The sequence below is a fragment of the Arvicanthis niloticus genome, chromosome 27 (assembly GCF_011762505.2).
Source record: "Arvicanthis niloticus isolate mArvNil1 chromosome 27, mArvNil1.pat.X, whole genome shotgun sequence".
In the NCBI taxonomy this organism is placed as follows: domain Eukaryota; kingdom Metazoa; phylum Chordata; class Mammalia; order Rodentia; family Muridae; genus Arvicanthis; species Arvicanthis niloticus.
Genome location: NC_133435.1, coordinates 21,474,625 through 21,497,309, shown reverse-complemented (window position 1 = coordinate 21,497,309; position 22,685 = coordinate 21,474,625). Strand labels below are relative to the sequence as shown.

General features: G+C 45.0%; 1 protein-coding gene across 1 annotated transcript in view; it reads left to right on the top strand.

The window, feature by feature from the left end:
• The window catches only part of Cds1 (CDP-diacylglycerol synthase 1), a 63,337-nt gene that overhangs the window by 13,338 nt on the left and 27,314 nt on the right, over positions 1 to 22,685 (top strand). Inside the window, exons 2-4 of the mRNA XM_076926348.1 lie at positions 5,650 to 5,777; positions 17,651 to 17,747; positions 21,889 to 21,986. Of these exons, the coding sequence (XP_076782463.1) occupies positions 5,650 to 5,777; positions 17,651 to 17,747; positions 21,889 to 21,986 (323 nt within the window). The remainder of the gene's footprint in view (positions 1 to 5,649; positions 5,778 to 17,650; positions 17,748 to 21,888; positions 21,987 to 22,685) is intronic.

Here is a 22,685-nt window from a genome sequence, read left to right as displayed (position 1 = left end):
GCATGCCAGGTGGGGTGGCTGCTTGGTCGTTTGAAGTGCTCCTTCTTTTGTCCCCTGATGTCCTTTCAAGTCCACAGCCTTTGTAACAGAGGGTCCATACCAGGAATTCAGTTCCAATGTTTGACTAACAGTGGGGTGACATGCTGTGTTTGGGGATTGCCTTTTATTCTTTAGTTATGGCGAGATTAAATCCTAAATTCTATATTGTGCTTCTCTAAAGGATGTAAGGTAAAACTCAGAACTCAAGGAATGAAACTTGAGAGAAGGCAGTGTAGAGGGCAGGGAAGGGCTCCGGTTTCATTTCAATTGCTGTGAAGAGAAAAATCTAGAACAAGCAATGTTGCCAAGAGAAAGAGTTTATTTTAGGCTGGACTTCTCAGTTCATCAGTGGCGGGCAAGTCACCAAGGCAGGAGTCCTAGACAGCTAGCAACAGTACACCATACCATTGGTGTTGTGTTTAGGAACTTTCCCCCTGTGCCTAGGTATTCCAGGGTCTTCCCCACCTTCTATTAATTTCAGTGTATCTGGTTTTATGTGAAGGTCCTTTATCCACTTGGACTTGAGCTTTGTACAAGGAGATAAGAATGGATCGATCTGCATTCTTCTACATGTTGACCTCCAGTTGAACCAGCACCATTTGTTGAAAATGCTGTTCTTTTTTCACTGGACGGTTTTAGCTCCTTTGTCAAAGATCAAGTGACCATAGGTGTGTGGGTTCATTTCTGGATCTTCAATTCTATTCCATTGATCTTCCTGCCTGTCTCTGTACCAATACCATGCAGTTTTTATCACTATTGCTCTGTAGTACAGTTTGAGGTCAGGGATGGTGATTCCCCCAGAAGTTCTTTTATTGTTGAGAATAGTTCTCGCTATCCTGGGTTTTTTGTTATTCCAAATGAATTTGCAAATTGCTCTATCTCTATGAAGAATTGATTTGGAATTTTGATGGGGATTGCATTGAATCTGTAGATTGCTTTTGGCAAGATGGCCATTTTTACTATATTTATCCTGCCAATCCACGAGCATGGGAGATCTTTCCATCTTCTGAGAACACCAATGGCTTATGCTCTAAGATCAAGAATTGACAAATGGGACTTCATAAAATTGCAAAGCTTCTGTAAGGCAAAGGACACTGTCAATAGGACAAAACAGCAACCAACGGATTGGGAAAAGATCTTTATCAATTCTACATTCGATAGAGGGCTAATATCCAATATATACAAAAGAACTTAAGAAATTAGACTCCAGACAACCAGATAACCCTATTAAAAATGGGGTACAGTGCTAAACAAAGAATTCTCAACTGAAGAAACTCAAATGGCTGAGAAGCACCTAAAGAAATGCTCAACATCCTTAGTCATCAGGGAAATGCAAATTAAAACAACCGTGAGATTCCACCTCACACCAGTCAGAATGGCTAAGATCAAAAACTCAGGTGATAGTAGATGCTGGCAAGGATGTGGAGAAAGTGGAACACTCCTCCATTGTTGGTGGGATTGCAAGCTGGTACAACCACTCTGGAAATCAGTCTGGCGGTTCCTCAGAAAATTGGACATAGCATTACCTGACGACCCAGCTATTCCACTCCTGGGCATATACCCAGAAGATGCTCCAACATATAATAAGGACATATGCTCCACTATGTTCATAGCAGCCTTATTTATAATAGCCAGAAGCTGGAAAGAACCCAGATGTCCTTCAACAGAGGAATGGATACAAAAAAATGTGGTACATTTACACAATGGAGTATTACTCAGCTATTAAAAACAATGAATTCGAGAAACTCTTAGGTAAATGGATGGAACTAGAAAATATCATCCTGAGTGAGGTAACCCAATCACAAAAGAACACACATGGTATTCACTCACTGATTATTGGATATTAGCTCAGAGGCTTGAAATACCCAAGATTCAACTCACATGAATTCAGACCACATGAAGCTCATGAAGAAGAAAGACCAAGTGTGGGTGCTTCAGTTTTTCTTAGGAGTAACAAAATACTCAAGGGAGCAAATGTGGAGGCAAAGTGTGGGACAGAAATTGAAGGAGGGGCTGTCTGGAGACCATTCCACCTGGGTATCCATTTCATGTACAGTCATCAAAGCTAGACACTGATGTGGATGTCAGGAAGTACATGCTGACAAGAACCTGATATAGCTGTCTCCTTAGAGGTCTGCAAGAGTCTGACATATTCAGAGGCTGATGCTCACAACTAACCATTGAACTGATCAAGGGGTTCCCAATGGAGGAGTTAGAGAGAAGACTGAAGGAGCTGAAAGGCTTTGCGGCCCAATGAGGAGAGCAACAATACCAACCAACCAGAACTCCCAGGGTCTAAACCACCAGCCTGGGAGCACATAGGGAGGGACCCATGGCTCCAGCTGTGTATGTAGGGGAGGATGGCCTTGTTGGGCATAGGGCTCCCTTGGTCCCATGAAGGCTGAATACTGAGTGTGGGGGGGGAATTCTAGGGTGGGGAGGTGGGAGTGGGGGAGTAGGTGGGGGCACATCCTCATAGAAGCAGGAGGAGGGGGGATGGGATAGCGGATTCCTGGGGGGGGGGAGAAATGGGGTAAGGGGATAACATCTGAAATGTAAATAAAATATCCAATAAAAAAAGAAAAAAACAGTATACCATACCACCCCACACCCACACCACACCACATACCACCCCACACCCCACCAAACATACCACCACACCCCACACCCCACCAAACACACCACCACACCCCACAGCCCACATACCACCCCACCCCACACAGCCCCATATACCACCACACCACACCCCACTCCACCCCACACACCACACCATCCCACACCTCCCTACACCCCACACCACCCCACACCCTACACTACCCCACACCCCACACTACCCCACACCCCCCACACACCACACACACCACACCACCCCACATCCCACACCATCCCACACCCCACCCCACACCCCACCCTACACCACACCACACACCACACCACACACCACCACACACACCACCCCACCCTACATCACACCACCACACACACCACATCACATACCATACCACACACCACCACACACACCACACATAACACACCAAACCACACACCACCCCATACCACACACCACCCCACACCACACCCCACACACCACCCTACCCCCCACCCCACCCCACCCCACACACCACACCACACTACACACAACACACATAACACACCACCCCACAGACTACCACACACACCACACACACCACACCACACCACACCACACACCACACCACACCACACCACACCACACCACTCACATAGTTAAGAGCAGGGAAAACAAACATGCCCGTGCTGCCTGCCTGCCTGCTAGCCAGTTTGCTTTACTGTGAGACCGACCATTCAGGGCTCTCTTAGTTACTGTGATGAAACCATGCCCAAGGCAGCTTATACAGGGAAACATCTAATTGGGGGCTTGGTTACAGCTTCAGAGGTTAGTTATGAACATCACGGATGGGAGCATGGCAGCAGGCCAGTATGGCACCGGAGCAGTACTGAAAACATTACATCCTGGTCCTCAGGTAGCCCACCGAGAGAGTAACTGAGCCTGGCACAGGGTTTTGAAACCTCAAAGCTCACCTCCAGTGGCACACCTCCTCCAACAAGGCCACACCTCTTAGTCCTTCCCAAACAGTCCCACCAACTGGGACCAAGCATGTAAGCATTCTCATTAGACCATCACAAGGATCTACCCCAGGGAGGGCTGTTGCCTGCTCTGGTCTGGGTCCTCCACCATCAACAGCAGTTGAGACAGGCCCCCACAGACAGACCCGTAGGCAAGTCTGATCTAGGTAACACCTCGTTTAAACCCTTCCCAGGTTATTCCGAGTTGGGTCAAGTCTACAGATTTAGCCAGCACAGGAGCTGAGGCCTGAGTAGAACCCTGTCACTGCTGACTATACTTGCATGGGCTTTGCAAAAATGTTGCTGATTTGAAGAGAATGATTTGAATCCCAGTCCAAGTGGAAACTCAAGCCTTCATTCCCTTAGGGTCATGGGATTGGCCTTGTGCCAAACTGATGATTTGAGTCCAGGTGGGATGGGTCCTGACAGGTCCCAATCCCCAGCCTCGTGCTCTTTCGTGTCTTTGCAATTCCTTGGAAAGACACTTCCTCTGTCTGCATTTCTACCTATCCATCTCTCTGGATCATTGAAGTTAGAAAGAATGGCAAGAAAAAGCATCGCTCTGTTTTCTGGCTGAGGAGTCATGTGACCCTGCTCACTGAAATACTCTTGGGGTTGATGTCGGTCTGCTTGTTACCAGTCAGCATTTCTCTGTTTAAGTTGTTTTGGGATCGTGTCTGTCTCATTTGTCTTTTTTTTTTTTTTTTTTTTTGCATAGCCACATGTTTACTTTTATAATTGTTTATAAGAATTGCATTTGATAGACTAACATTTGATTTTTGCTTTATGAAGTCTGAAAATACGGCCTCAATGCTAACATTTCATTTAGAAGGCCACCATTTAGAAGGATGGGCAGACTTGACTTGATCGTGGTAGCGACTTGCCTGAATTTGCCATGGCCTTGGCCTTATATTAAATGCTTCCTCTTGGGATATAGATTTGCCCAAGCTTTGGAGTTGATGAAGGCTGAGTTTGGGTTGAGAGTCCTAGCCTGACCTCTGCTCAGGACCTCTGTCCTGAGGAACTCTGCCGTCCCCAGTTACTGGTCCCTCTGGCTCTCATGCCGTGATCACTTTTCTTACTGAAGTTGTTGGTTGCAGAAGCCTGGATGTCGAAGAGGAAGGGACGGGAATGAGGGAAGGCAGTGGAAATCAAGACCAGTGTCAAAATGGAACAGCATGTCTGATTTTACAGATACTGTGGCCACCCTATCCTGAGAGTTCACAGATGGCCTTTGTCCCAGAGATCCTGAGCTCCCCTGGCCTACAACATAAACATGACACGTGTGTGGACTCTTAAAAGTTAGCGTAGGTATTAAATACCTTAAATCTGACAGCTAAAATAACACTTTGACCACTCTTCATTGATTGAAAAAATACAGTATTTATTTGACCTGCTTTACTGAAGTCTAATAAAAATGAATGGATGGTACAGTTCATATTGCTATGCCCAGCACTGAGTCTTCAGACTCCTGATGCTGGGATGTTAGTCAAATAACAACAGACTGAATGGCTGATTAGAAGCTACAGAAACAACCCCGTTCTCCCAGTTAAGAAGCAAACAGTGACTATTTAGTTCTGTCAGTAAACATCTGGTTTAAGAAGCAATCTGAGCCGTCCCTATGTCTTTTGTTTAAAGTAATCCTTTATTTTGGAATTTTACCAAAGATAATAAAGCTTGCTTAACAAGAAAGTATGGCAGTGCTTGGGCATTCAATGTAGGCCGATAGCATCATCTTTGTCTTAGATTATGTAACCACGCTTTGGCACACCGAGCAGTGAGAGAGCACACTGGCAAGCATGTGCTGTTTAAAAGAATACTTTGCCTCAGGAATGGCAATACCCAAAACCCAGCACTCGACAAGCCAAGGCAGGAGGACCAGAGTTTGAGGACCCCAGGGGCTACCCAGTGAGTTCCAGGTCATCTCAGGGCTGCTCTGAGGTTCTGTCTCAAAATAAATGTATATATTAATACTTTGCAAATAGTTCTCCTTTTTAATTTTAGGAAACAGATATTGATGACAGGTATGGAGATCTCGATGCCAGAGGAGATTCCGACGTTCCTGAGGTCCCACCGTCCTCAGACAGGACCCCCGAGATTCTCAAGAAAGCCTTGTCTGGACTATCTTCAAGGTAGGATGGGTGAGGCCAAGTCCATGTTGCTACCCAGCACAAGAACAGGCTTTGAGGTCATCCTGGTTTGTTCAGGGGCTATATTTGGATTTTTGTGCATTTGGGACCCATGGGAGGAGAAGGCTGCAATGAGGGATAATCTGAAGTGCTTCATTAGTGCCTCAGAAGTCAGCTGGTAAAGATCACTGCAACAGCCCAGGCTCCTAGATGTGCTGGTATCCAGCCTCCTAATGAAAAACGTTGTGTGGGCCCCAAATGCCAGGGATGATGGTTAGTGTGGTTTGGGTGTGCATGTGTGTGTCTCGGGATAGGTGGGATATGCATGCTTGTGTGCATATGGTATATATACATTCTCTGTGGGAGTGTTCATGTGTGTGCCCAGGCCAGAGGTTGACATCAGGTGTTTCCCTTGATCTGCTCTTCAGTTTTTTGTTTTTTTGTTTTTTATTTTTTTGAGACAGGATCTCTCCCAGAACCTGTAGCTCACTGATTTGACTGGGATGCTCCCACCCCTCCCCACTGGCGCCCCCGCTCAGCCTTGTGCCGAGCTTTACCATGGTTGCTGGGGAGTCAGCTTTAGGTGCTCCTACTGGCTCAGCAGGGGTTTGTTGCCTGAGCCATCTCTCAGCCCCCAGAATATCTTTCTTTAACTGAGTCTAAAATTACTGTCTAAAACACATTTCACCGTTTTGTATTTGTGCTGTTTTAAAGTGTTTATGAGCATGGGATTTCAGCTAATTCTGTCTTACCCTGCACTGTATGCTTGGGGGACTTGAGTCACAAAACTAACAGAAGTGATGGAAATGTTAAGTTTTATCCAGATTGCTATGTGAAACGTTAAGTGTTGACAGTGCTTCACCAAGTCTTTTGACGGCACCACACAGAGCAAGATGTATTTGATGTCACATCCTGAGAGGCACAGATACAAAAGTGCTCTGAAAGATTCTGTGCTGTACATGTGTGCCCTATCCTCCGACTGCTTTCTGCTTGATGCCATTCTTCAGGACTGAACAAGAAGTAGTGGCTCTTACTCCCACAGTTGGAACACCTCTGGTGTAGTCATATAGTAAAGGTAACCCGGGTGTCCCCACTTGCGCTGGGCGACAACCATTCTGAAGATATAAAGGAAGACTCAAACTCAGCTCAGTCTGTCCTACCTGACCCTCACACACATCATGCCCATGATGCCTCAGTGTGTGTGTGTGTGTGTGTGTGTGTGTGCGCGCGTGCGCGCGCGCGCGCGCGCGCGCACAGCGGGGGGGGGGGGGGGGGGGCTTCTCACAGTAAGTGGGCAGCTCTTAGAGAACACCCACTGGTGTCCACATTGACACTGTGTGCCTGGAGACAGCAGATGCCAATGGGCTGAGGCACAGGGCTGTTTCCACTCCAGGCACGAGTTACAAGTCTGACCAGACACCGATATGGGGCCTGTTGACCCTCCCGTTAGACTCAGGTAAGAGCAGTCCACAGGCGTGCAATGCTTACATTGCTGGTTAGTTATAAACAATCTTAGTGGACAGTTGGCAAAGTAGTCAAAGAGGTGCAGGGATGAGAGCTGCATGTCCCTCGCTGGATTGTGCAACTCCCTGTGGAGTTGGAGTCACTTTCCTCCTGGGAGGTAGATGGATTCCTGTGCACCTTTCTCAACTGCTGTCCTCAGTTGCTAGAATTACTTGTGCCTCATTCTTTGGGGTTTCGGGAGACTGCCTGACAGAACTGTGAGTGTATAAACAAGGTCTGAGCTAAGGGTGGGCTGCTAAACCAGGAGAGCCGACACAGCCTGGAATCTTTCTGTCCTGTGGACAGTGTTCCTTCCTCCTGGGATGGGATAGGACTTTGCTCAAATGGGGGTCTTCTGGTCCCCTTATAGCCAAGGTGGAGTAGAGTGTTGCTTTACAGTCACCTCTGGAGGAAAATCAGAGTAGACTTGATTTAGTTTCCATGACCTACCTAAGAGAAAAACCATCTCACTCCTGTGGCCAACAGTAGAGGGATAGAAGGGAGTGGGTGAAGGCCAGCAAGGAGGAGTTTGCCTTTTGAATCTGTGTCTGAGGCCTCACCTGGCCCAGTAAAAATGTGGTCCCTGAGAGAATAAAGATCATGGGAGGTTATGTGTCTGGAATTGTGCTTGAACACGGAAAAAAATCTGTCAGTCTCATAACCGTATTAGAATAAATCATTTCAATGCTGTGTTACCTGTTTTTGATTTTTTTTGTTTGTTTGTAGCTGATAGAACAAAGGTATACACCATCTTCCTGAACACATCGTCATCCTCAGATCTGTTCGGACTGCATGCACATGCATGTGTGCGTGTGTGTGTGTGTGTGTGTGTGTGTGTGTGTGTGTGTGTGTGAAAGAGATAAACAGGTTTGTTATATTAATGTGCATACATATGTGTGTGTGAGAGAGATGCACATGTGTGTTATATAAATGCATATGCGTGTATGTGAGAGATGCACATGTGTTATATAAATGCATATGTGTGTGTGAGAGAGATGCACACGTATGTTATATAAGTGCATATGCATGTGTGTGAGAGATGCACATGTGTGTTATATAAATGCATCCATGTGTGTGAGAGAGATGCACATGTGTGTTATATAAATGCATATGCATGTATGTGAGAGATGCACATGTGTTATATAAACGCATATGTGTGTGTGAGAGATGCACACATGTGTTATATAAATGCATACACATATTTGTGTGTGAGAGAGATACACATGTGTTATATAAATGCATATGCATATGTGTGTGAGAGATGCACATGTGTGTTATATAAATACATATGTGTGTGTGAGAGAGATGCACATGTGTGTTATATAAATGCATATGTGTGTGAGAGAGAGATGCACATGTATGTTTTATAAATGCATATGCGTGTACACGTGTGTGTTTGTGTTTGAATCTGTGTACCAGCTCTGTAATAATGATGCTGAATTCCCACGTCAGTCAGACTCTCCTCTGTAATGACTTTAATATAAAACAACAGCAGCAAATAATAGCAGCTATTTATTGAACACACAGTGTGAGCCGCACGTTGCTTAACCACGTAATACCCACTGATCCCACGCAGCCCTGTAACACGCTGTGCTTACAACCTTTTCAAATGAGAAAGCTAAGGTGAAGAGAAGTGAGGTGAGCCCAGGCACTGTGTCAGGCATGGTGAGCCGAGGCCTTCTTCCCAGCGCTGTGTAATGAGGGAGGAGCTCTCAAAACCAGAAAGATAGGTTTTATAACTCTGCTTATGAGGGACTTGGTTATGAAAACCAGAACAGTAGATAGCCTGACAGTTCAGTCTCAGGAAGGCGCTCTACTCTCACGTGAGTGTTTCTGTCCAGTATACACGTCTTTTAATGTAATAAACCAAAAAGAAACTGTTGTAGGCCATACATTTGTAGATAAAGGGTTAAAATCCTCACTGTAGGAAGCTTCTCTGAGCTGTAGGAGCTCGGGACCCACTCAGAACATGTGTGTGCAGTAATGGTGTCTATTCTCAGACCCTCTCTGCGCTGTGCATCCAGTGTGCACGTGTGTGATGCAGAAATGGGGTTATACCCCCTTGCCCTGCTATTTTAATTTTGTTCTGTGGTAGTTGGAAGCAATCTCTCCTATCCTTCAGTATCCTCAGGCACATTTTAAATGAGGCATCCCACTATATGGATATAGTAGTTACATTTAATATCTGACTTTTCACAATGAAAAAAAATCTATATTAAACTTTTTTTTTGTAGCTGGCTTTTTCCTAGAAACCCATGATTTCATTAAAGTGAATCCATAATTTTCTTAAAGAGTAGAACTGCTTGGCCAAGGTTGCTGCTCATTCCCAAGCCTTTACTCTGTGATCCCACAAAAGAAATGTGCTGTCTCAACTGGGAAAGGCCTGAGAGGTTTCCATTCACTGCAGTTATTTCAAGTAGTTCCTTATCCAAGTGTGCTCCAAGGTGGTGTGACCTTTAGCTGGAGGGAGGGTGAGTGCACTCTGTGTGGTGTGACCATCAGCTGGAGGGAGGGTGAGTGCACTCTGTGTGGTGTGCTTATCAGCTAGGTGAGTCTGTTCTAGCCATGCATGGCAGTGTATGGTGTCAGCAGGGTTGGTGCTGCTCGCAGCCGGTGATGGGTAATGCATGTAGAGATATGGACAGCCGAGTACTGTAGGGACGATCTCACATCAGAGTGGTCTGGTCCAAGTGTTGCTGATCAACAGAAGACCTGGAAAGACCTGGATGAAGCCTTCTGGTGCCCTTGAACTCTGTCCTGCCATCTCCTCTCTCTGAGAAGCCACACACTTCTGGTGTACCTCTGCTCCAGGCTGGTAGCTGGACTTTCTGTAAACTCCCGCTCACCATCAGACAGCAGATCCTGCTCCACCGGCAGCCGCTGGGTCCTCACCCTTGGCTTAAGTAAACTGCATGACCACGCAAGTCCTTGATGACTCATGCTCGTACCTCCAGGAAAAAACCATGTCATTAATGTTTGAAACAGACTGACTCACTGGCTGCATTAGCAGCCTGTGATTTGATCAGTGTGTAACCACTTAAGATGGTTGCTTTTGTTGTGGTGGTGGTGGTGGTGGCTTTTTTCCTGGCCTATTAGGGATTGAAGCAGGACTTCAGGCATGCCAAGTGTGGCCCTCTACCTCTGAAAGAGAAGAGTCCTAGGAGATTTAATTCCCACCCTACCTACCCCCACGTTAGCCCACTGACTGCCCGCCCTCTGTACTGTGCTGGCTTTAGCTGAGTACTTCAGCTCTCTCTCCAAGGCAGTTTTTGTTTATAGAATGACTTGGTTTCAGGTATTTCCCTAAGTTGTCATGTACAAACTGGGATGAGAGATATGGCTTGGGTGAGCCCCTGTGAGTAGGTCAGTGCCACTGATGTGGGCGTGACTTGGTACCACACAAGCACTCCTGCCATAAAGGTGACTTTCCATTGAGGGTTGCCCTTTGGCTCTCCATCTTGGGATGAAGTAGCAATCTCTTCAGGTACCACACCTTGATCCTGGATTTCCCAGCCTCCAGGCCTGTGAGAGGTAATTCTCTATTTTTCATAAATTGCCCAGCTCCAGGTGTTCTGTTGCAGCAGCAGAAGGTGGACTAAAGACTGAGTGCCACTCACATATGCAGTAAATATGGCCTGGCCTTCTGACTTTGTAGTTTTTGGAAAATCTGGAAATAAAATTAATTTTGTATCTTATTGGAAGAAGAATTAGCTATGCAATGACACATTACTGAACAGAGGCTTCTGGGTGAGACTGGATGTTCCCACTGTTTCCTGAAGAAGGAGAAGAGAAGTGCATTCTCTTTACAGAAAAGGGGCTTTGGGAGTTCACAGAGACAGTGGTAGGATGCCTGCGTGTGTAAAGAAACAGGAGGCGACAGAGAGAAAAAAGGTGGGCGATGCTGGTATGTGACTTCACATGACTGTAAAAGTGATCAGTGACTTTGGAAGATACAGACAAGTTGGTGTAAGATACAGAAAAGAAACTAAAGAGGGAAGGGGCAGCACAGAGATTGAAGTCTTTTTGGGTGGGAAAAAAGAAATTTTAGAAATGAAAAACATAATGGAGCAAAATAAGCACAATGGGAAGCATTATAAATAGACTCAACCAAAACAGAAGAAAGCTTGTCAGGGATGAGAGAAGAGGTTGGGAGAGTTCACACTCAAACAGCAGTAAAGACATGCAAATAAATACCACAGGCAGAATGTCCAAAGCCTCTGGGACACACAAAGATCCGACCTAAGGATACATGAGACAGGAGAAGGAACTGAGATCAATACCACAGAAGAGAAAAAACAGTAAGATTTTGAGAGGAAACCCCTCAAGTCTAGGGGAATGGACATCCCAGAGAAGAACCTCTCCATGATGTATTATAGTCAGAATACCAAAGATGCTTTTAAAATATTAAAAATTATAAAGGAAAAATGGCAACCTGGAAAAGTTAAGTAATAAAACAGTATCAGATCTGAGCTACCTACAAACCAGAGGAGCAGGAAAGGATGGATTTCAAGACTCGGAAGTCAATAACTGTCAAGCAAGGTTGCAGTGTCCACCAAGGGCATCTTTTAGCTGAAAAAGAAACAAAAATTGCAAGACTAAGGCAGTTGATGACCCCTGGGCCAGCACTGCAGGAGAGATCTGAGGAAGCCCTGCAGAGAAGAGGAACAGAGGCAGCCTCAACCACAAGGGCAGGGGAAGGGATGAACTGGGTGAAAGGAGAGCCAGCAAAGGAACTGCATTCTGTCCAATACGGTCACACAAGACATGTCTGTGGGGAAAGAAAAGAACAAACGGGCAGTGAAATTGTAGGACTTAGTAAATAGTCCTCAGCAGTAACCTTAAATGTAGGTAGTTTCAACTCACCAAAAAGAAGCAGAATGGCTAACTGCAGCAAAAAGGAAACAAAGTAACCAGATCAAACTGTCTCATCTCCAAGAAACACAGACGGCTCCATAAAGACCACCACAGACCAGGAAGCAAAGGATGGAGGTCTGTCAAGTCGGTGGAAGCCTGGGCATAGCTCTTCATGTGTCTGATAAGGCAGACTTCAAAGCAGTTAGAAAAGATAGAACAAGTGTGTGTGCTAATAAAGGGAACAATTCATGGACTGTGTGTGTGTGTGTGTGTTTGTGTTTGTGTGAACATTGAGGCTTCTAAATTCATAAAGAGTAATGGGCATAAAAGGTCAGGCAAGTCCTGATACATAATCTATATGACTTTTAATAGCCTATCCTCATTAGTAGATAGGTCATCTAAACTAAAAACAGAGAACATCACAGTTAAGTCACACCAGAGATCAGACAGACTTACCAGATACTCACAGAACAGTCCGTGCAAGAAACATGGGTGCACATTATCCACAGCAGTCTCTAGACTCTCCTTAAGTGTACATCACAGTTCTGTGTCACAGAGCAACCCTTACCAATACCAAAGAACTTAAAGAACTGTTTTGTATCTCATCAGATCACAGCGGAATAGCAAAAGAAGGTTTATAAACTGCTCACTACTGGGAGGCTGAGCAGTGTACCCGTGAATGGCCAGCTGACTCACTTAAAAAAAGTGAGAGAGAGGAAATATAAAAACCCCTACAATCAAATGAAAGTAGAACTTACTGGAACTTTTGGAACACAGATAAGAAAGTCGTAAGAAGTAAGTTGATACAAGTGCTTACATTTAAAAATATGAAGCCAGATAGATCTCAAATACAAAACCTAATAATATACAAATCAAAGGCTTAGAAACACAAGAGCAAGCCGATCTCAACGCAGTAGACAGGAAGAGGAAAGACAAGGGCAGGAATTAGTGCAGCGGAGATTAAGTAAATATATAGAATCTTTGAAGGAAAAAAAAAAGGAAAGTAGATAGAAGCCTAGCTAAATTAACCATAAGAGAGAGAAACACAATAAAATCAGAGGTAAAAATAGGAAATGCGAGTCCACTGGGATCAAGAGGGTGATGATGCTTCAGAAAACTAGAAAATCCCAAGAAATGGGCGCATTCTTAGACACAGCAGACCAATAAACTATTTGATGAAGTCATTTAAAATGGACTTTTAAAGTGTCCAACAGTGAGCCCAAGACTGAATACTGCTGAGTTCTACCACACTTTTACAGAGCTAGCGGCTACGACCCTCTAGCTGGTCCCGGAAAGGAACACTGACAAAGTCACTCTGTTGTTATACCAACCCAAATGAGCTAAGGACATAGCAGAGAAAACTGGGGGGCCATATTCTCTAGAGGAATGTTGACACAGAAATCCTCATCAGAACTTTCCATAGTAGGGCTGGAAGGATGGCTCAGTGGTGAGGCACTTGCCATCAGGATCTGGGAATAGCAGGATACAAGTGGGCTGATAGGGAAATGGAAAAGGGGAGGGTCTGTAGGAAAGATGAGGGTCTATAGGAAAGGGGAGGGTCTGTAGGGAAAGGGAAGGAGGTAGGTAAAATAACAAGATGTCTGAACAAGCCATAGGAATCATACTATTACCTATTCATTCAAGAACACACAAGAAAACCAACCCCCCCAAAACTATTATATATGCCATTCTGTGTATAAATACACATACATAGTTTGAACAAACTTTTCTCATCTGGGCTGATGGTGCTGCCTCCAAGAGAGAAAGGCCACCTAACACACACCCCAATCCCAGACAGGAGAATCCCTCTTTTGGGGTTGGCCAGGGCTGTCCAAGAGACTCTGGGAACATACAGCCTATGACTGTTCCCTCAGGTTGGAAGGTAAGTCTCTGGAACTGACTGGAGTGCCTCATCCTTGAGCACCCTTCCTTCAAGTCTTGTACTTAGGGTGAGGTGTTCTCTCCTTCCCTTCTCTTAAATGAGATCCACTCTACCCATGCACAAAAATAAATTCACAAAATGAATACAGTGTCGCAGTCAGAGTGACGGGTCAGTGCTTAAGAACCCTTATGGCTCTTTTTCTCAGCATCTGTCAGACAGCTCACAGCCACCTGTAACTCCAGCTCCTGGAGGTGTGGACTTGCAGGCCTCCCAGTCAGCACAACACAGAGTTGCTTCCATGTGATGCCCCACTGTCCACAGTAGCCAGGATATGGATGTGACAACAGGTAAATGTGTCAAGAAGGTGAGGTACATGTTCTCTGAGATCACTGCATTAAGTAAGATTAGCCAGACGCAGAAGAACGTGGAGTCTAGCTTTAAATTCATGTATGCGAGAGTGTGCATGTGTGCATGTATGTCTCTGTATGTGTGTGTACACATAGACCACGAATGAGGAGGAGGGAGTGTAAAGGGGGTGAGATGGTGGAGCAGGAGGAGGAGCACCATGTGCCCTGGGAGGAGAAGCAGGGAGTGTTTTGGTCTAAAGGAAGGGGGAGGGTCGAGGGAGGGCAGAAGAGAAGACAAGTAAGAATAAAATATATATGCATAAACAGGCAATGTCACTGTGAAACCCATTAATTTGGAGGCTAATAAAATATTTTTCTTTAAGATAACTAAAGCGTGTTTCTTCTGAGCCTAGGTTTGTAGTGCCTGTCATTTTGAAAAGAGGGTAAGATTCTTCCTGTTTAACATTTCTGGTTCTCACCACCTGGTGAGAACTTCTCTCAAGCTCAGAACCAGAGATGGATGGGTCTGGATGGTGGCAGCTCCCACCCAGGGCCTGGCTTCTGGCCGTTCTGCGGTGTGTTCTTCTCCAGGTCTCAGACAGACAGGGTGTGGTTGTCATCAGTGGCTGGCTCGGCGCTCTTCATTTACCTCTGCCTAGCTTTATAACTCAGCCCGGCCTCCTAATCCATTCAGCAATCTACAACGAGTGATGCCCGTAAAACTGAACCGAGCCTTTCACTTGTCTTTATTGATTCTACACAGTGTAGAATAGTTTAGTTCAGGCCTGAAGTCCAAAGTCTGATGAGAAAAATCCTGACTCTACATATTTTACTGAACAGTAGAGGGACACACAGTGGGATGAACTCAAGTTTGAACACTTCAGGAAAAACCTGGGAAGGCGGCAAAAAACCATTTGGATTTAATGTTGACAGTTTGGATCCTTGAGAACAGAAATGGCATAAAAGAGTTATTGAAAAAGAAGTGTCTGAGCAATGCAGGATGGTGTGAGGGTGTGGCTCAGAGGTGGAGTGTTTGCCTAGAACACATAGGCACATACATGCACACATGCATGCCCCCGACACAATACACTTGCACACTCACAGAGACACACCTGCACACACACACATGCACACACATGTGCATACACACATGCATGCCCACACATACACAGACACCTGCACAGGCACACACAAATGCTACACTTAGCATTGATTCATGGTTTTTGTTGTTGTTTTTAATGTGTATAGAAAATAAAACAGCCACATAATGTAGGGGAGTGGCTGAAAGCAAGGAATATAGTTAATATTTTATAAACAGATGAAATCAGCTGCCATTTCTGTTGAAAAAAAAAAAAAAAAAAAAAAAAGACCTGTACCTAGAATAAGATGTGTGACCAGACTAAATTGTATCAAAATCTTTTGCAATATAAATTAACAATTGGGACTAACAGAAGTCATGTGTGCTGGTTAATTCAGCTTGTCAGTTTTGATTGATTGACAAGCACCCAAGCATGCATTAGACACACCTGGGGTGTGTCTGTAATGGTGGTCACGGAGGGGTGTGGAGGGAGAGACCTACTCTGAGTGTGAGTAACAGCTCCTTTCGAGTTCTGGACTGAGGGAAAAGGGGGACGGAGGACATGGGCAGGCACTGGCACTCTGCTTTCCGGTGCCATGGACCAGGTGTTTCTGCCCCATGCCATGCCCTCGTTCCCCCACAACATGTTGTCTCCCTGTGCCCTTGCCCCCACTTCCTACCTTACACCACACTGCCCCCTATTTGCTTTTTGACAGATATTTTATTTGCAGTGACAACAAGTGAAAATCTTTTAAAGATTTATTTTAAAATGTATTATGTATATGTATACACACACACACACACACACACACACACACACACACATGAGCCACAGCACTGTTGTATGGTGCTCAGAGCATAGCTTTCTAGGGTCTGTTCCCCTTGTCACCGTCACCAGGCCTGTGCTGTAAGCACTTTACATGCGGAGCCGTCTTGCTGGCCCTGAGAATCTTTTCTAACTCTGTTATACTTTTATTAACCTGTTGGTTGGCTCAGTATCTTAATCATATGTTTGCTGGGCACATACTCTACACAAGATGCATTTATATTTTGTTGCCATGGCCCATAACAGACTGTGTGGTAGAGGAGGAGTCTGGGTAGAATAATGTACAACGTACATAAATCATTCCTTCATTTCCGTGTCCAAGTGGTCTTTGGATTCTTACACTATGCATCCAACAAATACAGCTGAGGGCCTTGGATTTTCATGAAGATTGCTAGTGACGCTCATGGCGGACATACGGAGTCAAGGAACACAGCAGAAGAGGTTGGAAATCCATGGGTGACTCCAGCTGGGTGGGGCCTAAAGCGTATGCGGTAAAAATCAGTACAATCTTAAAGAAAAGTAGCAGAGAGTTTGGACCCAGAATGGCCCTCATACAGACACTTTTAGAATCTGTGAGATGGGGTCTTGGTGCTGCAAAGACGGATGTCACCCTCCTGGGTTTAAGTGGCCTTCCTGGCACTGCATCCTACATAGCCTGGGCTACCAGTATTTGACTCTGAACCCAGCCTTAGGGATTCTAGCATGATTTACAAGTGATAGTCCATGCACTTGAATCATTGTTAGTTTTTTCGTATGGTGCCTGCCGCCAGCACACTCATGGCATGGTCAAATAACGGTGAGTACAAGGACCCCAGAGGATTTTCTTGTAGGGTGCAGCATGAGAGGACGGGGTTGTTGGACAACTCGGCCTTAAAGTGGAGGTTTGGGGGAGACCAATCTTCAGTGAGTAGCAGCCAGCCCTTAGTACTTGCTGGGATGTCTACCCTAAGAAACAAACCCAAGTTTCTGTATGGCAGGTGTGCTGTCTGTGCCACCTTTTAAGTGGGCCATGTTTTTGTCTGCCACTCTAAAGCCTGAGCATCTTCCCTTCCCAGACCCCCTTCAGGCTCCTCCTCCTCCTCACAAGGACCTTGTTGGGATGCCCACTCTCATATTCAGACTGACCACCTAACTCCACGTGCTCGTGACTTATCCTCACTCCTAGTTAACAACAATCACTTTCTTTCTTTAGCTAACTAACGTAAATGAAAACTTTAACTGTCAGTGAGTGACTGCTGTTTGCTTATTGTTGTTATAGAAAATGAAGATTTCTTTAAAGAACTGTTAGGGAAAAATTGCTAACTCTGGAAATCCAGTAGTGAAAGCACACACACCGAAACTTTAAAGTCATGTCGTTAGGTGCTGACTTTACAATCTTGTCTGCAGATGGAAGAACTGGTGGATTCGTGGGATCCTCACCCTCACCATGATCTCCCTCTTTTTCCTGATCATCTACATGGGGTCCTTCATGCTGATGCTTCTGGTAAGTGACTGGTGTCTTCCTGGGGCCTCTGGGTTTCATGGAAGGCACCCGAACATGTCATCATCAAAAAGGTGACCCAAGACCTGGCAACAGCAAATTCAGTTCCTTTAAGCATTTTTTAGTTCATTAAATGATCAAGACTCATCTTTACTGGTTTGCAAAATAGTTCCTCATTCAGCAGAGACCAAGTGGACTTTTATACGTGAGCATCTATGTATCCAGTGTCATGCAGAGCACTGAACATACAACTTCCATGTGTTTACATATGTTCAGATCCCCGACTTCAAGCAACTTAGTGTAGCATCAGAGACTTCCGGTTAGCCAGATGACTCTCTAGTATTAGATAAAGTGTCTGTGTCAGAGCATGTATTAAGCAGAAGGATAGAAGGCATGTTATCCAGTGTGAGACAGGGGTAATAAAAGGTGTGCAGAGCGATGATGCCCAAGTTTGAAGGTTACACAGAGAAAGCAAAGTGGATTTCAACATGGATCCCCAGTGGCAAGGCAGTGTTAATGAGAGAGGCGGTACCTCCTGCACTGGATCTGAGGTGACCTGTGGATGGCTGCTAGGGATGAGACTGGAGAGCTGAGTAGAAGTCTTTCTGGGAGATTTAGATGTGCATGGGAAGCCAAACAAGTCATGAAGGCAAACAGATAACTTAAATTCTTACTTCATCATTTGATAGATGCCTTCAAGGTGACTGGTGTGTGCCAGGCATCATAGTAGCACTGGGGTATGCTAATGGTGGCATTGAGAAAACCATCCCAGCCTTTGCTTTGATGGAGCTTACTGTTTATACTGTAAAGAATGGATTCGCTGCTTCTGATCACAAACTACAGTGTTTCAAATAAAGACTGGTTCTCTGAGAGCCAGAACAGAGTCGGAGGACTTTCTGGAAGCATTGTGCAACACGGGAGCTTCCTTCTGAAGGTTGAATAGGAGTCAAGGAACAGAAGGGAAGAGACGTGAGGAGAGGCATTCCCCACAGAGAATGTGAACCCAAGTAGTGGGAGCCAGGAGGAGTCCATTGGTTCAACAGATTTATCAGGGGTTCCCGAGTATCCAAGCATGGCTTAGCAATGAATAGTGACAAGCATTCCTGGGGGCACACAGTGTCCCTCATTATTATGAGCATGACCTGAGAAGGTGACAGGCTCTCTGGGTAAAACTGTACTCCATCTCTTGGCCAGTCCCTACTGCTACCACTGGGGCACCAGCTCTCCCCATGCACATTTGTGCAGTGGGCAGCTGTGCCGGGCTCTCCCTGTGTCCTTGCTGCTTGCCTCATCTCAGTCATTCAGCCCCTCTCTGTGTGGAGCTCCCTTCTTGTGCCTCTTAGAGCATTCGAATGCATTTACCCATCTTCCTGTCTTTACCTCTGTCCTCTTGACAGCTGAGATGGTTATCAGGAACATAATGTGTCCTTTTCTTTTATTAAAAACACATTTGAAAGTAAAACTAGTCACAATAAAAAAATTCATCAGCCCAGGACCAGATTACTCTTTAGGACACAGTTCAGATCACATTTGGAGACATCCATCCAGATTTGGACCCTGACTGCTGTAAAGGCAGGTCTCTCACTCTACTGCCTAAGCTGGCCTTGAACTTGTTCTGTAGGCCAGGCCAGCCTCAAACATGCAGTCCTCCTGCTTCAGCCTCTGTCTGCAATGCTGGCATTACAATGCCACCATGCTCAGTTGGGTCCTGACTTTTAAAAGAGGATTGTAAATCTGCCTAAAGTGCTTAGAATTTCTTTACTTTTTCTGCTATAGGAAAATAAAGGTTGTTTCTCTACAGGTTACTTGCATTGCTTGGTGAGTTAAGTCAGTGGAAAAAGATAAAAACGTTAAAGGTTTGGTTAAAGAATATGTGAGCTACTATTTAACTTCATTGGATATGCAGGTATTTTTGCATAGTCACACTGAGAGGATAAAGATGCCGAGACAGCCGGCACTTGGGTGTATCATGGTGTGTGCTTGAGGTCTTATTTCTGCCCCTCTTCCTGCGCCTCCTATGTCTGTTTTGAGTGGTATATGTTATTCCTGCCATGCCTTAGCTTGTTCTGTCAGCACTTTACAATGATCAGTTCAGGAGAGTTTCATAGTAAACTCATATCTAAACAAGCAGGGTGGACTAACACTCCTGTTGCTCCAGCAGAGGCTGGGGCGGGGTTGTTAAAATGCGGAGCGAGTCTGAGACATCAACGAGTTCTAGGCCAGTCTGCAGTTGCTAGCAAGACCTCATCTCAAAAATAAATGAAACCCCAAACAACCAAAGAGGAAAAGAAGATGAAGTACCTTCCTTAAGCCCTTGCTTTAGGGAATGCTGGCTGCTGCTGTCACATCTTAGTTCACATGATGCCCCTCTGTCCCCTGGTTATAGTCTTGGGTTATTGTGCTCTCGGAAACCAGCTTTCTAATGATGTCAGTACTGAGCACACTGTGAGCTAAAGGCATAGGAGAGCATAGAGAAGGTATTGAAGGAGGTTTCCTCGCTCGCTCCGGTAAGTGTTCATTCACATTGTAGGATTCACCTTGATTGTCCTTAGCTTTTCCATTGTGAGGATGGAAACCGGCCAGACATTCTCAAAATTATCCCAAGTCTACCATCAACTGCCCAAACCCAAGCCAGGCTGCCTGGGGCTTCTCTCTTTTGTTCTTTTAGTTTTTGCTTTAAAAATTATTGTTATAACAATACTATGACTGAAGTTTTGTGCCCAATTTTTCAAAAATAAATATCATTTTAAAGTCTGGTATTGTTCCATCATCTCTACCAACTGTGGAAGATTCTGCTATATAATGGAATGTGAAGTGTCGTGTTATTTAAATTACTGTGCTATTTTTAAACATTCAGGTTATGTTTTGTTTCTGTAATGAGTAACACTATCTTGAACATACTCCAGCACAAAAACGTTCTGATTTCTTAAATCAGATTATTTTCTTAGAATAGGTTCCTAAAATAAAAATAGGCTTTTTTTGTTTGCATATCCCTTAGATGACATTCAACGTGTCCAAATCCTGTTCGGTCCGGCAGGAGTCCTGCGTGAATCTGTTGTTCTAGTTTTTCCTTCATACAAGTGAAGTTAGGTCTTCCTGCTTGAGCAGTTGTATCTGTTACCCACTGCACAAACTTAATACTAAAATACTAAAAGAAATAATAAAAAAAACCTTCAGACATGAGTTTTGAAATTTTAGTATTTTAGATTCTAATCTGCAAATTGGTATGTGATATAATCCCAAGCTGAAGTCGGATGTTGGGGTTTCACCTGGATCCATGGGTGGGTATCCTTGAGAAGGGCTACGGGTAAAACATCAGTTCGTAACCACAAAGACACCATGCAGACAGAGCTCTGTGGACTTCGTTGCCTGGGCAGAGCGTGTGTGGAGGGCTAGCGGTGACTGTTCAGAATGACCGACACCATTGCTGTTGCTGGCTCTGTGATGGTCTCTGGGAGGAGACTTTGTACTGATTTGTCTTGGACATTTTTTGTTTTTAAAGGTAGGGTCTCACTATTTAGCTGTTGCTGGCCTGGAACTCACAATGTAGAGACCAGGCTAGCATTGAACTCTCAGAGGTCTGCTCCTTTGCCTCCTGTGTGCTAAGATTGGAAGTCCCTGCCGCCATCTTTATAAGTGGGCTGGAACACGCGACTAAAGATGCATACATATTTACTAGCACACTTCTGTAAGTGTGCCTTTTCCTGTACTAATGTAAGAGATGTAAAGGTTGGAGCTGGGCAGAGAGGTGGGAGGCCAGAGGCCTGTCTGCTCTGTAGTGTCTCAGAAAGAAACGATTATCCATCTTGAGGAATGGTGCAGTGCGTGGAACTAAATAATAAAAGTAAACGGATAAGGTCCACTCAGCTGCCAAGGAGACGCTAGCTAGATCTATGCTTTAAACTGCTGAACAGGCTTCTCTTGGGAAGATTGTGGGCCTCCATTTAAACATCCTTCTGCTACCCAGTCAGACACCTCTTTTGAAAGAGTGAACATCACCTCTTTGCTGTTGCCATTGAGAATAATTAAAAGTTTGTAGATTAAGATTTTTCTAAAATACATGTGTCAAGGACTTGCTTTTAAGTTAATACAGCAGAGAGAGAAGCATTGGGACCCATGTGACTGCGTTGTGTTTTATTTTCAGGTTCTGGGCATCCAAGTGAAATGCTTCCAGGAGATCATCACCATCGGGTACAGGGTCTACCACTCCTATGACCTCCCGTGGTTTAGAACACTAAGTTGGTGAGTGGCCATGAAACGCTCTAGACATGCAGATCTGATTCACTTTTGAGTTCTGACATCACAGATCACAGAATGATTCTGGAGAAAGAGAAAGGCGGAGCCACTGAATTTGTAGACAAGAGTAACCTTTGCTCCTTCTCTGGCACAGCCTTTCTCAAGCTGGCATTTAGTCTCTGTAATGATATCTAATTAATGATTAATGTCTATGCTGTTTTACCTTCTCCCTGATCATTATTTTATGAAAAAGCTTACTTTTCCCCCAAATAGTCAAGAGAACACAAAATATTTGATAATGTACAAATACACATAAAGTTTTGTTGTATGTACTTTTAAAGTCAGATGCACATTCCTATGAAGCCCTGAGTGGGAAACACAGCACTATAATAGATCCTTGTCGGCCTACATGGTCGTGCCCTTCAGGGAGTTACTCCACTAGCATCTTCCAGGGAGCCACTGGCTTACTGAGACAGGTGCACCTCACCTTTGGGACTTAGAATATTCTAAGTAGTTCCCTACCCGAGTGTAGTGTCGAGAACCTGTAACCCTAGTTCTGGGATCCAACAACCACAGCAGCTCACTCAGTTGCTGACTGTCTAAAGCAGGGGAACGTTAGGGCAGGGCCAGCCTAAGATATATAGTAAGACCTTAGAGATGGGGGTGTGGCGGGGTGCGTAGGTGGCTGTCGGTAAGAGGTAGTCT